The sequence below is a fragment of the Podarcis cretensis genome, assembly GCF_951804945.1.
Source record: "Podarcis cretensis genome assembly, chromosome: 8".
NCBI classification, from domain to species: Eukaryota; Metazoa; Chordata; class Lepidosauria; order Squamata; family Lacertidae; genus Podarcis; species Podarcis cretensis.
This window is the reverse complement of record NC_137177.1, coordinates 73,984,706-73,997,587: the sequence shown is the minus strand read 5'-3', so window position 1 is coordinate 73,997,587 and position 12,882 is coordinate 73,984,706. Positions and strand designations below refer to the sequence as shown.

The window sequence follows — 12,882 nt, the reverse complement described above, 5'->3', positions numbered from 1 at the left end:
CAGACCATTGGGTCCATCAAATTAGGTCAGCATTGCCGGCACTGGCTGGCAGCCCTACTCAGAGATGCCAAGAATGGAACCCGATACTTTTCTGCATGCAAAGCAGATGCTCTGCTACTGAGCTATGGCTCTTCCTGCCTGCTCATTTCACACCCAGGCAAAGTGTGTTTGTGTTTGTGTGTGTGTGTGTGTGTGTGACCATCTTGGGTCCCGGTACCTTGGACTACCAGTGAGAAGTTGCCATCCACAAATGCATTTTCCGGCATGAAAATCCGCCCTTGGTTGTAGCCGCTGTAGACTCGCTGATCCCCGGCCGAATACATGTCGCACAGTCGCTCGGCGTTGTAGTCTCCATACTGGTTCCTGTACAGATCCCAGTGGACCACACGCTGGCGGTCGTTCAGGCGGTCCTGGGTCCACACCATCCTGTAGCTCTTGCAGGAGAGGACCGTTCGAGTGCCCGCCTTGGCAGTGATGTTCTGCACAGACACTACTACGCTCTCGAGATTAGAAGCATCCACTGGGGCTGTCAATTGGGAGAGAGAGAGGGGAAGAAGAAGAAGCCATGTGGGGAGATGCACCCACAATCGAAAGCCTGTCTTTCTCTGCCCACCAGGACTTGAACCCACAACCGCATGGAGTCCAACCTAAGAACAGCCTCACTGGATCAGGCAAAGGCCCATCTAGTCCAGCATCCTGTTCTCACAGTGGCCGATCAGATACCCCGATGGGAAGCCCAAAAGCAGGAGCTGCTCTCCCCATATGCGATTCCTGGCTATCGGTGGTACACAGAAGCTTATTGCCTCCAACAGTGGAGCTACAACAATAGCCGTAATAGCTAACAGCCTAACCACTGGTAGTCCTAGCCTAGTGAAGATCATATCTCAGCTGTAAACTCTCATACTGTAGCAGCTCATTTCTGAGAAGTCCTATTTGGTTCAGTGGGGCTTTCTCCCAGGTAAGTGTACATGGGGTGTCAGTCCAGTTCTGAGAGCCAGTGTGATGTAGTGGTGAGGAGTCCTGGATCAGGACCTAGGAGACCAGGGTACAAATCCCCACTTGGCTATGAAGCTAACTGAGTGATCTTGAACTAGGCATACTCTCTTAGCCTAACCTCCCTCACAAGAATGTTGTTGTTGCTGCTGTAAGGCTAAAATGGGGAAAGAGGGGGAATTGCATATGCCACCTTTGGCTCCTAATAGGAAAATGCAGGTTATAAATGTAAAAATAAATAAACACTATAACAATTTATAAGGATTTTCAAGGTCAAAGAGACAGATTCCCCCCACCCACGATCTACGTCAACCCCATAACCACCAGGTCCACAAATTAATAAGTGTTTTGTGACATTCAACATGGTTTGATTGCAGTAATTATCAGTATTACTGTTATTTAGATTTGTTAGTTGCTTGTTACCAAAAGGTTGCCAAGTGACTTACAAGAAGTTTAAAAACATAAATGCATTATTACACCATTAACATAATTCATACAAAGCAGCTGAAGTTCATATGAAATATTTGTATTTACCTGAATAGGGATGGACAACAGACTCTGAAAGGAGAAAGAAAAAGAAAATATTAGTGACACAATAGGTGGATCTGCATTGATTAGCTGTGTTTCCTCTCAGGGATTTGACTTGGCAAGCCAGGATGCAGCCTCAAAAGGATATTTGTCCTTTCCCCAGTAGGGCTGACCAAAATCCTGCTGGATTCAGGGACACAGATCCCCACCAAGCGGATGCACCAACTCTGTAGCCGTCAGACATGTCATCCCAAAAACTACCAGGCCTCCAACAGGACATGGGAATCCTGTAACACTAACCCACTTGCTGATAACCTTCTGTCAAGACGCCAACCCTAGAGAGCCAGCCAGCTTGGTTTCTGTTTCGCCCTGCCATTTTCTGTACTAATTGGTATCTAACATGTTTTTAACTTACTGCCATTCATTGCTTGCAAATGACATTATCTGTTATTACGGATTATGTTAAGAGTCCTTGGATGTTTTTTTCATGGAAAAAAACTGTGGCCTTCTTCCAGACACTGTTGAGCTGCACCTCCCATCGCCCTTGGGCATTGGCCATGCCGTTTGCAGATGATGAGGGCTGGGAGTCCAACGACATCAGGAGGGCCACACGTTCTGCACCCATGATCAATAAAGAGACTAGCTGGTACCTTGTTGCAACAGTTTTTCTGCAGGTCTATTTGCTGTTCAAGTAATATTATCAGAGGTAGACCGATAGAGCATCTGCTTTGCATGCAGAGGGTCCCAGTTTCAATCCCAGGCATCTCCAGGTAGGGCTGGGAGAGGCTCCCTGCCTGAAACCCTGGAAAGCTGCTGCCGGTCAGTGTAGACAATACTGAGCCAAGTGGACTATTGGTCTGACTCTGCATAAGGCAGCTTTGTCACGCTCCTTTCCAGGGCACAAGGCAGGTCTGTCTGAAACCCTGGAGAATAGCTGCCAGCCAGTGTAGAAAATACTGAGATAGATGGACCAGTGGTCTGACGCTGCATGAGGCAGCTTTCTACAGTCCTACATTCCTATTTCATTTATTTCTTGTGGCACATTAGCAGCTCCCACTTGCTGCACATTGTTTTGGGAATTACTGCGCTAAGGCCTGGCCTTCCACGTTTCCCCGTGTTTTCCTCACGGGTGAATCTCCTCCCACAGCGGACATTTTGGAAAAGGAAAAGCCTCTTTGCCCTTGGAAAGTCCGGGCGTTTTGGGGGTTGGTTGTTTTTTTTTAACGGTGCCGGCAGCAGATATGTTCCCATCCCAAATTACTGCTTCATGGAGGAGGTCAGATTGCAGCCTTGGTTTTTGCTGGAACTGGTGCCAAGAAGCAATGAGGATGGAATGCAGATGGGAATAATCACACATGGAGGGTTTTCAAGGCCTTCCTTCCTTAAGGAACTTGCTACAACACAGTTTTTCTGGTGATGCTCGGACCTCTCTACTCTCCAGCCCCCAAAAACATAGCAAACACACACACACACACACACACACACACCCCTCTCTGCTCTCCGAGACATATAAAACACAAGACAAAAAAAAGCAGGCAGTGCTCTCCCCCAAGAAACAGACAAGTCCCTCCCTCAGCAAAAGAGCCCCCCAAACTAATTCTTAATTATATAATGGGGGGCATCAAGGGATGTTCGAAGGTGCCAATGTGGGGGTCTCGAGGGCTTTGTGTTGCCCATGGGCACCACACTGGAAATGCTGGGATGCTGTTACCCATATTCCACCCCACTCCTGAGGGGCTAAAAACAGTGGAGGCTGCCCCATCTGGGCAGATGGGGCAGTGCTCCAATAGCCTTGACCTTCCTCCACATGCAGCTGCTGGGTGACCTTGGGCTAGTCACACTTCTCTGAAGTCTCTCAGCCCCACTCACCTCACAGAGTGTTTGTTGTGGGGGAGGAAGGGAAAGGAGAATTTTAGCCGCTTTGAGACTCCTTAACGTAGTGATAAACCGGGATATCAAATCCAAACTCTTCTTCTTCTTCTTCCTGCTTTCTTTCTTATAAACAGTTGGCCCTGCCTGCCAACTTCCTCTTCCTTAGCTGTCCTTGCAGAACTGAACAGGGAGGAAAAAGGGGCGTAGCTGGTAGCAGCTGGCTCCGCCAACTATTGGGGTGCCCTACATTCCGCCTCACCACTCCCAGTGGGTGCCAGCCACCACTGGGTAAAAGCAGCCAGAGGGGGTACCAGGGGGTAGCTTTTAGTGGGGGGAAAGATGGCCTCATCCCTTAGTCTTTGGCCTCATCCCTTCCACAAGCTCAACTTTGGAATTGCCTAATTTGTTACCTTGCATATTTGCAGCTCATTTCATGCCTTTTGCACACACGATTTATCCCTGTCACATTCCCAGTTTGCACACACAGGTCTTCTTGAATCACAGTCGCTCACACTGCTTGCAGAATGGGCACTGGTGTCGTATTATTTATTATCCGAACTTACTAGTCACTTGCCACACGCACAAAAGGTCTCCAAGGGACTTACAAAAACATTTTAAGAGCGTAAATAAAAATAATCTGTTATAATAAAAAACCATGCAACGTGTTCTTCTATAGCACGAAGAAGCTTAAGCTGCAACAAAATCATCATAACCAACAAACATCCTTCTAGTCCATCAAACGCCTGGAAAAAAGAGGTCAGTTTTTCCATACGTTTTATCCTGCGCGAAAAGCTAATGTTAATACAGTGCGCACTATGCAATTCAGCATTCCCAGATTTACAAGCAAAGGCAAACTCTTATGTGCTATTTGTTTCAGGTGTTGAGTGGATAGCTGAGCAGACAGCGCAGGCATCAATGGGGAGAGGCAGCTGTTTCCTTCCCTCTGAGGAACTATATTCCCAGCTTTCATTAAAAAGAGAGAAGGTAACTTTCTTTCTATTTTTGTATGAGAAACTAAATTGCTCCCCTCTTCATTCTTTGATTTTTAATTAATTTAATTTAATTTGTACACCACCCCTCATCTGTAGATCTCAGCAGACAATGGTACCTCTGGTTACGTACTTAATTCGTTCCGGAGGTGCGTACTTAACCTGAAACTGTTCTTAACCTGAAGCACCACTTAACCTGAAGCACCTGAAGCACCACTGGAGGAGGAGGCGGGGCACATGCACAGGTGCCGCCTGGGGGGCTTCTGCCGCCTGAGGCAGTGACCTCACCCTGCCTAATGGCTGGGCCGTCTCTGGGTATAAGACGACTTCAAATGGATGGTATGGATGTGAACTGAGTCTCATCATCACTGCTTCAAATTCATGACATGGTGCCTGCCTTTTTAGATACAGGAAGCGGCAAGGCCCTTCCACACCGCATGTATGTGAAGAAACACATGCTGTTTCTATTTTTCAGGTTAATGCAACAAATGCCAGCTCCCTCGCAGATCCCATAGATCCAATATCTTACAAATCATTATATATAAAAAAATTGGCCATGCTTCCAAAAAGCAGGAAACTCACCAGATGTGCCTTTTCCTTGGAACAGCACAATCCTTGAGCCATGAATAGCATTTAACCATGCTTCTGGGCTGTTTTATTGTGCCAGGCTTACCTACTAGCACGATAAAAGACCACCCAAGTCCTAGATCTCCTGCGGGGCTGTGGCATGCTTGCCGTGCTATAACTAGCTGCCTGCAGTTTTCAACAACTGAATCTGCTTTACTGAGTTAGGTTACAAGCACAGGGGAAGGGAGAAGCTGCAACAGTTCCCACTTCTGCCCGTCCTGCTGCCCTCGCTGAGCCTCTGAGCAAGCTATATCTGATAGCTTGAAGACACACCTACTCATTCCATCCTGAAAGAAAACCATTCATCAATATGTGGTATGGCATTTTGACGTCCGTTTGGGCTTCTATCCAGTCAGAACCCGGGGCAGGTGATCAATTGTGTGTGTTTGTGGGGGTTAATCGTTTGTCACCAGCCCTGCCCCCAACTTTTCAGTGCATTTCTCCATCTCTTTCCCAACCCCCAAAAGTCTTCCTTTTAAAGTGGGTAGGTTGTGTTTGGGCAAAATAGCGCTTCAATCCACTTTAACTGCTGAAATCTGAATTTCCAATGTGCACCTGAATTCTTCATGACGGCCTGGGAGTCACCAGAATATGCAGATGTTTCAAGAAAGAGGCATGCAGGAAAGGAGACGGCCCCCCTGTACCGTTCCAGATGCTGTTGCACCTGGGCTCATTCATCCCAGCCCGAGGGCCTCCTTAGGCACTTGGCTGCCTTAGGCAAAGGAGGGAAGGAGCCTCACCCTCCCAAACCCAGCAAGCTCTTCTCAAGTTTGATAGCATCTTTCCTGGGCTTTGCTACCCAAGTTCCAGGTAAGACCTGTCAGAAGACTGAAACTAGGTCATCTTGCATGCACTTGCCCCCCTCTAGAGAGGAGAGTCCTCTAAAGGAAGAGCTGTCAGAGGGCACTCCTCAGTTTGAAGAAGACCTCTTTTTGAAGTCCACAAAATGCATGAGTCTGTTTCCTTACTCTTTGCACTGTCCCCAGAACAGATGTGTGCGTTCATTCCTGGCATCCAGTGAAATGTGGGCATGTTGAAGGGGACATGTTCCATGCAGGAGAGGCTGAGACAGTGCAGGTTATCTGCAGGAGCTGATAGTCTAACCTCTATATCAGTTCTGTGCTAGCAAATTGGGTTGGGTGCTCAGTGAACTGGTCATCGGGAAGAGCTTTCTCTCTCTGCTGGCAGGATCATGCAGAAAATCCAGACTGGATCAGGCCCATGCCAAGTACACATTGAGCTGTACAGAGGATGCTGGTCCACCCATTCAGCTCTGCACCTTTCAGCGGCTCTCTATTTGCCAACTGCAGGAGGGAGAGTGGTTGCCTTAAACAATCTGCTTTTGGGGTCTTCCTAGAAAAATCTGATTTATTTTCAGTATAAGCTGTGCTGGAGGTTGTTCTGGATCAAAAGGCGGGACTGAAAACAAAACAATCAACTTTTGCCAAACGTAACAGTTCTAATAACTTCATATTAGCTTCACGAGTTGCAAAAAATTGACAGGCGCCCGGGGACGGAAGATGCCAGCAACTGTTCCACACAGCTCAGTAATATATAGGGATTGGTAAATATGCAAGTTTTGGGTTCTCCATTTCTCATTTTCCCAGTCTTCAGTTCTCTACAATTTCCACATCAGTTTGCAATTTAAGAAAAGGAAGAATCCTCATGAAAATGTACTATCTGCGCTTTCCGGAAACAACTGAAAACGTTTTTGTTCCGACAGGCTTTTCCTGCTGGATAAATGGATCATTGCTACAAGTGTCCATTTGTTTGGGTTTTCAGTCTTGTTTTTCAATGTATTTGTTGCTTTTCTTTTAGAATGTTTTAAATTATACGTAAATCACCTTAAGATGGTGGTTTAGAAGGCGATTAATAAATCAGTGGTGAAGATGATGATGATGACAATGATAATCCATCAGCATTTCCTGTGCAAATTTCTCCTAATACGCACATTTCTGAATGCAATTTTCCCTGATAAAGACATTTTTGCAAAGCAAGTTCCCCTGATATAATGCATTTCTGTATGTGGTTTATACTGATATGCCTCTTAATGTGCACTTAACCCTAGTATATGCATTTTTGCACACATAAATTGGCTGGAGAACTACATTGCAAGATCCTGAGAAGGATGAGTTTTGAAGAATAGCTGTGTTTTTGTTTGTGTTTGTTGTTTTGGAAAGTGCTAATTAAGCAAATTCATCATTAAATGCAAACGGAATCAAATTTTGCCCTCATCCCTAGTAATTTTCCACTAGGCTCTCCCTAGGCAAAGTCTCTTTGCTTTGGATGTATTTGCAAAACCACATTTTTTTAAAAAAGAAAACAGCAGCAGTAGCACACTTTGCAGCAGAAAGAGAGGGAAAGGCTAAAGAGATTTTGGTATAAAAGAGTATTATGTAAGACTGAAGAGTCCCTGGATTTCAAATCCCGAGTCAACTATCCGTCCCATTAAGGGATCTTGGGCCAGTAACTATTTCCATCTCCCAGAAGAATAAAGGAATGGAAAAGACAGATGCTAAAAAATCTTTTAGCAGACCAGTTTTGAGCAGACTGTAGCTATGAAAGCAAGCTATACAGAATACAGAATACTTCACTGGCATGAGTAGGAACTCGGTTTAAGTCAAAACTTTGCATCCTTCTACACTGACAAATCTTTTCTTTCCTGAACTTTCTTTAGCAAACTCTTCCCTAACTCACTCAAGCCTCACCATTTGTAGTATTATGAGAGTCTGCTCTGCGTCAATCATTAGCTTCTGTTCCACCCCTGATCTGTGTGCCCACTATAGAGTATAAAAAGTTGCCCAGTTATTGTAAGGATTAAATGTGAGCTAAGAAACTCACTGACAGAGGGAAATGCCATCAACAACAATGCCCTGAATGTTTTACCAGTGATAATTAGAGCTGCTCCCACAGTTAATCAACTGAACTATTAGTTGATTAATCTACAAATACAAATTGTAACAGCCTGCTTTGGACCCCCTCCTCTTTTGACTTGCCATGCTTTGTCTGATTTTAAACAATATGTAAAATTTGGCAAACCTCTAACATACAACATACTTTATAGATGGTTTGTTTTTACAGATGGGGAGTTGAGGCAGAAGGGGCGAAGAAAGAAAGAGAAAAACAGAGGTTCTTTTCCCCTGAGCCCAAGACAGAAAAAATGAGACACCTTCGCAGACAGCTCTCTATCTACACCACTTTGCTTCCCCAGGTGTTCTAAGGTCGCTACATTATTATTATTTTTTACTGATCCTGTTTTTTTGCTTTTAACAGCAGACCCAACAAAGGAAGCCTTTTCTTACCACTCAACGCTACAACAGGAAAGGCTGCATCTGCTTGATTTTTGCATTTTGGGCTGTGTTTAATGGCATAGCAGCTAAGCCAAAACAAAAGTATTTGTAAGTGAAATCCTACAGTTTTCACCTCAGTGATACAGGATTGATTCTTCTGCCCATAGCAGCTCCATAGTGTGTGCAGAAATTAAACTGGTGCAGCATCCCCAAGGATGCAGATGTGAGGTTTGTCCTGTGGGATTTCTGCCTGCTGTGCTTCTTCCAAAATATTCCTAATACAAGCAGATAGGGCTGGCTTTTCTGCAGAAACAAAAACAAAAACCCTGGCCTATACGGAATTCTTCCTAGCAGGCCACCTGAGCAAAACTATTATCTTTCAAAAGGAATTTGCTTTGAAACTTACCTTGCAGCAGCAACAGCAGCAGGCCCAGGAGGAATCTGGTTGCGTGCTCCATGTCTCCTGCTTGCTCTCCCTTTCTTTCTTTCTTTCTTTCTTTCTCCCTCCTTCCCTGCCCAAAAGACAACCTCTTTCAGTTTGCTCTTCCCTGCTCTCCTTCCTTGCTTGAAAACATGATCTCATCAGTTTACAGCCCAGCGAACATGGGCATGCAGCAGTCCTGCCCCCACCTCCAGGTTTTTCACTTCTCGCCTTCTGTCTCCATTCCCCCCTCCTCTCTTCTCCCCAACACTTCGCTGCTCGGCTTCAACTTCTACATAACACGCGGGCTCTCTGAACAACACTTGCCCCTGCAAGGAGCTCCCAAGGCCCTTTTGATGTTAACAGAGCGAGTTTTTGCTGGCCCCAGAGTTCCAAAAACAACCTCCCACCCCACCCACCTCCCTCCAGGGTATGGGATTAATTTTCTCGGGCATTTACAAAATCCAGCTGTTCTTTCCTCGCCTTGACATTCCGCCAGATGTCTGCCTGGGTTCTGTTCCTGTTTGCTTTTCTGTATTCCCCTCTCCTTGCCTTCTGCGGTTCTTTCCTTTCGCTATTACAAGATCGCTCGGAAAACACACACTTTTGCCGCCCTAACAAGGCCCTACTGCAGCCAGGGTAGCCACCGCGGTGACCTTCCGATGTTTTGAACTACAACTCCCAGGAACACCATTTGGCACAGCCAACGGTCAGGGGTGCTGGGAGCTGTACAGTGGTACCTCAGGTTAAGAACTTAATTTGTTCCGGAGGTCTGTTCTTAACCTGAAACTGTTCTTAACCTGAAGCACAACTTTAGCTAATGGGGCTTCCCGCTGCTGCTGCTGCTGTGCCACCGCCGCCGGATTTCTGATCTCATCCTGAAGCAAAGTTCTTAACCCAAGGTACTATTTCTGGGTTAGCGGAGTCTGTAACCTGAAGCATCTGTAACCCGAGGTACCATTGTAGTCCCAAACATCTGGAGGGTGCCACATCTGCTATTCTGGCCCCAGGCATTCGTGAAATAACAGTGCCCCTTCACTCTAATATTGTTTGACACACACACACAACCGTCTTTTACAGCTGGCCAGACCCCTCCAGAGACCCAAGTTCCTTGTGATATGAGAGTGGTGGAGAGACTGAGGATGGTTTTATTAATATTGGTGTGTTTTGAAATGAACATTGATAGGGGGCAAGCGAGCGCCTATGTAATGGAACCCTAAACCTGATGCCTCTGTTCACTGTACAGTGGTACCTCAGGTTAAGTACTTAATTCGTTCCGGAGGTCTGTACTTAACCTGAAACTGTTCTTAACCTGAAGCACCACTTTAGCTAATGGGGCCTCCTGCTGCCGCTGCACCGGCGGAGCACGATTTCTGTTCTCATCCTGAAGCAAAGTTCTTAACCTGAAGCACTATTTCTGGGTTAGCGGAGTCTGTAACCTGAAGCGTATGTAACCCGAGGTACCATTGTAGTCCCAAACATCTGGAGGGTGCCACATCTGCTATTCTCGCCCCAGGCATTCGTGAAATAACAGTGCCCCTTCACTCTAATATTGTTTGACACACACACACAACCGTCTTTTACAGCTGGCCAGACCCCTCCAGAGACCCAAGTTCCTTGTGATATGAGAGTGGTGGAGAGACTGAGGATGGTTTTATTAATATTGGTGTGTTTTGAAATGAACATTGATAGGGGGCAAGCGAGCGCCTATGTAATGGAACCCTAAACCTGATGCCTCTGTTCACTGTACAGTGGTACCTCAGGTTAAGTACTTAATTCGTTCCGGAGGTCTGTACTTAACCTGAAACTGTTCTTAACCTGAAGCACCACTTTAGCTAATGGGGCCTCCTGCTGCCGCCGCACCGCCGGAGCACGATTTCTGTTCTCATCCTGAAGCAAAGTTCTTAACCTGAAGCACTATTTCTAGGTTAGCGGAGTCTGTAACCTGAAGCGTATGTAACCCGAGGTACCACTGTATCTGCCAGGGACCTCCATTACAGCAGAACGACAGAGGGCCTGTCCACACCTCGGCTTAATGTGGCTTGTGAACCTGTTGTGTGTCCTTTAATTCCCCCTTGTCCATGTGGCATTTTCCTCCAGTTACTGCTATCCCACACTTTCCTCTTCCTAAATCCGCAGACTCCATGTGCAGTTGACGTAGCTCTCCCATTTGGGTTTTCAAAGCATAGGCAATCTCTTGCTTTAAGGAGGAAAAACTGTGCGACAGCAGCAGATGGAGGAAAACAAGGGGGAATCAAAGGGTTCCACGGTGCACATTAAGCTGAGGTACAGACGGGCCCAAATTGCATTATGACAGCCTTAAAAGCAGTATCAGTTCCTGCTCCCCTGCTCTGCCTCAGAAGAGTAAACAGCATGCCCTCCCCTCCCTTGAATAGCTTCTTCTTGGCCACCGGCTGCAAGCTCAGACTTCTGTCTCATTTCCTTGTTACGTTCCAGATGTCAAAACGGTTCTCTCACCAATCCCGCACCAAGGAAGCTGCTAGTAGCCACCAGCCATTAAAAGCAACAGCATGGTCGTTAAACCACTCTCATTTCACATAAATTGCTTAGAAGGTACCTCCCCATTTTGCTCCACAACTTTCTTTCCAAGAGGAGTAAAGACTTAGGACTCAGCTGGATTGGTAAAGAAAAAGCTTTTTTATATGCATTGTATATGTATTATAACACTGTGACACCAGATGGCGCTGTGGAGTTCCATTTTTCCCAATGCGATTCTCATACAAAGTTTACAACGCGTTTTCCTGAAACGCTTCTCTTGATATGTCTGGATCCAGCCTTCCTTTTATTCTTTTAATGAAAGAGAAGACTATCAATGGCTCTTTTTCTTCATGCAGGAGAAGCCTGTCAATGGCTACTAGCCATGATGGCTATGCTTTACCTTCAGATGTAGGCAGCACGCATGTGAATATTGCAGAAAGCGAGAGTGCTCATCTGCTCAGATCCTGCTTGTGGGTTTCTTATAGGCACCCGGTTTGCCACTGTGAGAACAGGATGCTGGACCAGATTGGCCCATCTAGCAACCAGGCTGTTCCTATATTCTTCTTTGTCTTGGATTTGAGTAGATTTTATGCGTGGGCTGTTGATGTTTTAAACTGTTTCTATATTTACAACCTGCGTTGTAAAGAAAATTAGTAGTAGTAATAGTGGTGGTGGTGGTGGTATTGATTCAATTGTTTTAACTGTTTTTTATACCTGTAACTAGGGACGTGGGTGGCGCTGTGGGTTAAACCACAGAGCCTAGGACTTGCCGATCAGAAGGTCAGCAGTTCGAATCCCCGTGACGGGGTGAGCTCCCGTTGCTTGGTCCCTGCTCCTGCCAACCTAGCAGTTCGAAAGCACATCAAAGTGCAAGTAGATAAATAGGTACCACTCCAGCAGGAAGGTAAACGGCGTTTCCGTGCGCTGCTCTGGTTCGCCAGAAGCGGCTTAGTCATGCTGGCCACATGACCCGGAAGCTGTACGCCGGCTCCCTCGGCCAATAAAGCGAGATGAGCACTGCAACCCCAGAGTCGGCCATGACTGGACGTAATGGTCAGCGGTCCCTTTACCTTTTTATACCTGTAACTGCTTTATATATGTTATTATATTGAAAATCATGCTTCTTCATGTGCTGCAATTCATAAACGGTACCAATAATTACTTTTCGGGGTGGAGGTCTTGTTGACTTGCGATAGGTCCTTTTTCTAAGTGAAGCCATAAAACAGGGGTTGTAGCCAATGTTAGTCATCATCAACATCAACACCACCACCATTATTATTATTATATTAATACCCCACCCATCTGGCTCGGTTTCGTCAGAGGTTAGGAACTTCCCAATACAGGGCTGCCTTCTTAGACTAGACTCATTCAAATTAGTAGGGTAACCTAGGTCCATTAACTTCAATAGGCCTACTTTGAGTGTGATATAGTAGGACGCAGCTCTAGGTTTCTACTGCACACGCCAGCTGGATCTGAGCAACAACAGATGAAGGGGACGAGTGGGAAGTTTGATTCTGTCTCCCAGCATCTGGTTCTCAGGAACTGGAGCCAGGCCAGAATGTTTTTTGGAGTGGGGAAGAGGAGAGGAACTGTATCTGCAAACTCTTGGCCATGTTGCATACTCTCCTGTTCAGGGAAGTTCTCGTTTTAAAAAAAAAATGAA

General features: G+C 46.1%; 2 protein-coding genes across 2 annotated transcripts in view; one reads left to right on the top strand and one right to left on the bottom strand.

The window, feature by feature from the left end:
* The window catches only part of MXRA8 (matrix remodeling associated 8), a 30,448-nt gene extending 21,353 nt beyond the window's left edge, over window positions 1-9,095 (bottom strand). Inside the window, exons 1-3 of the mRNA XM_079987102.1 lie at window positions 8,706-9,095; window positions 1,528-1,551; window positions 218-526 (exon numbers count right to left, since the gene is read on the bottom strand). Coding sequence (XP_079843228.1) covers window positions 218-526; window positions 1,528-1,551; window positions 8,706-8,757 — 385 coding nt within the window. The 5' untranslated portion in view covers window positions 8,758-9,095. The remainder of the gene's footprint in view (window positions 1-217; window positions 527-1,527; window positions 1,552-8,705) is intronic.
* Window positions 1-12,882, top strand: part of LOC307221954 (taste receptor type 1 member 3-like) — a 374,179-nt gene that overhangs the window by 148,580 nt on the left and 212,717 nt on the right. The window lies entirely within an intron of this gene.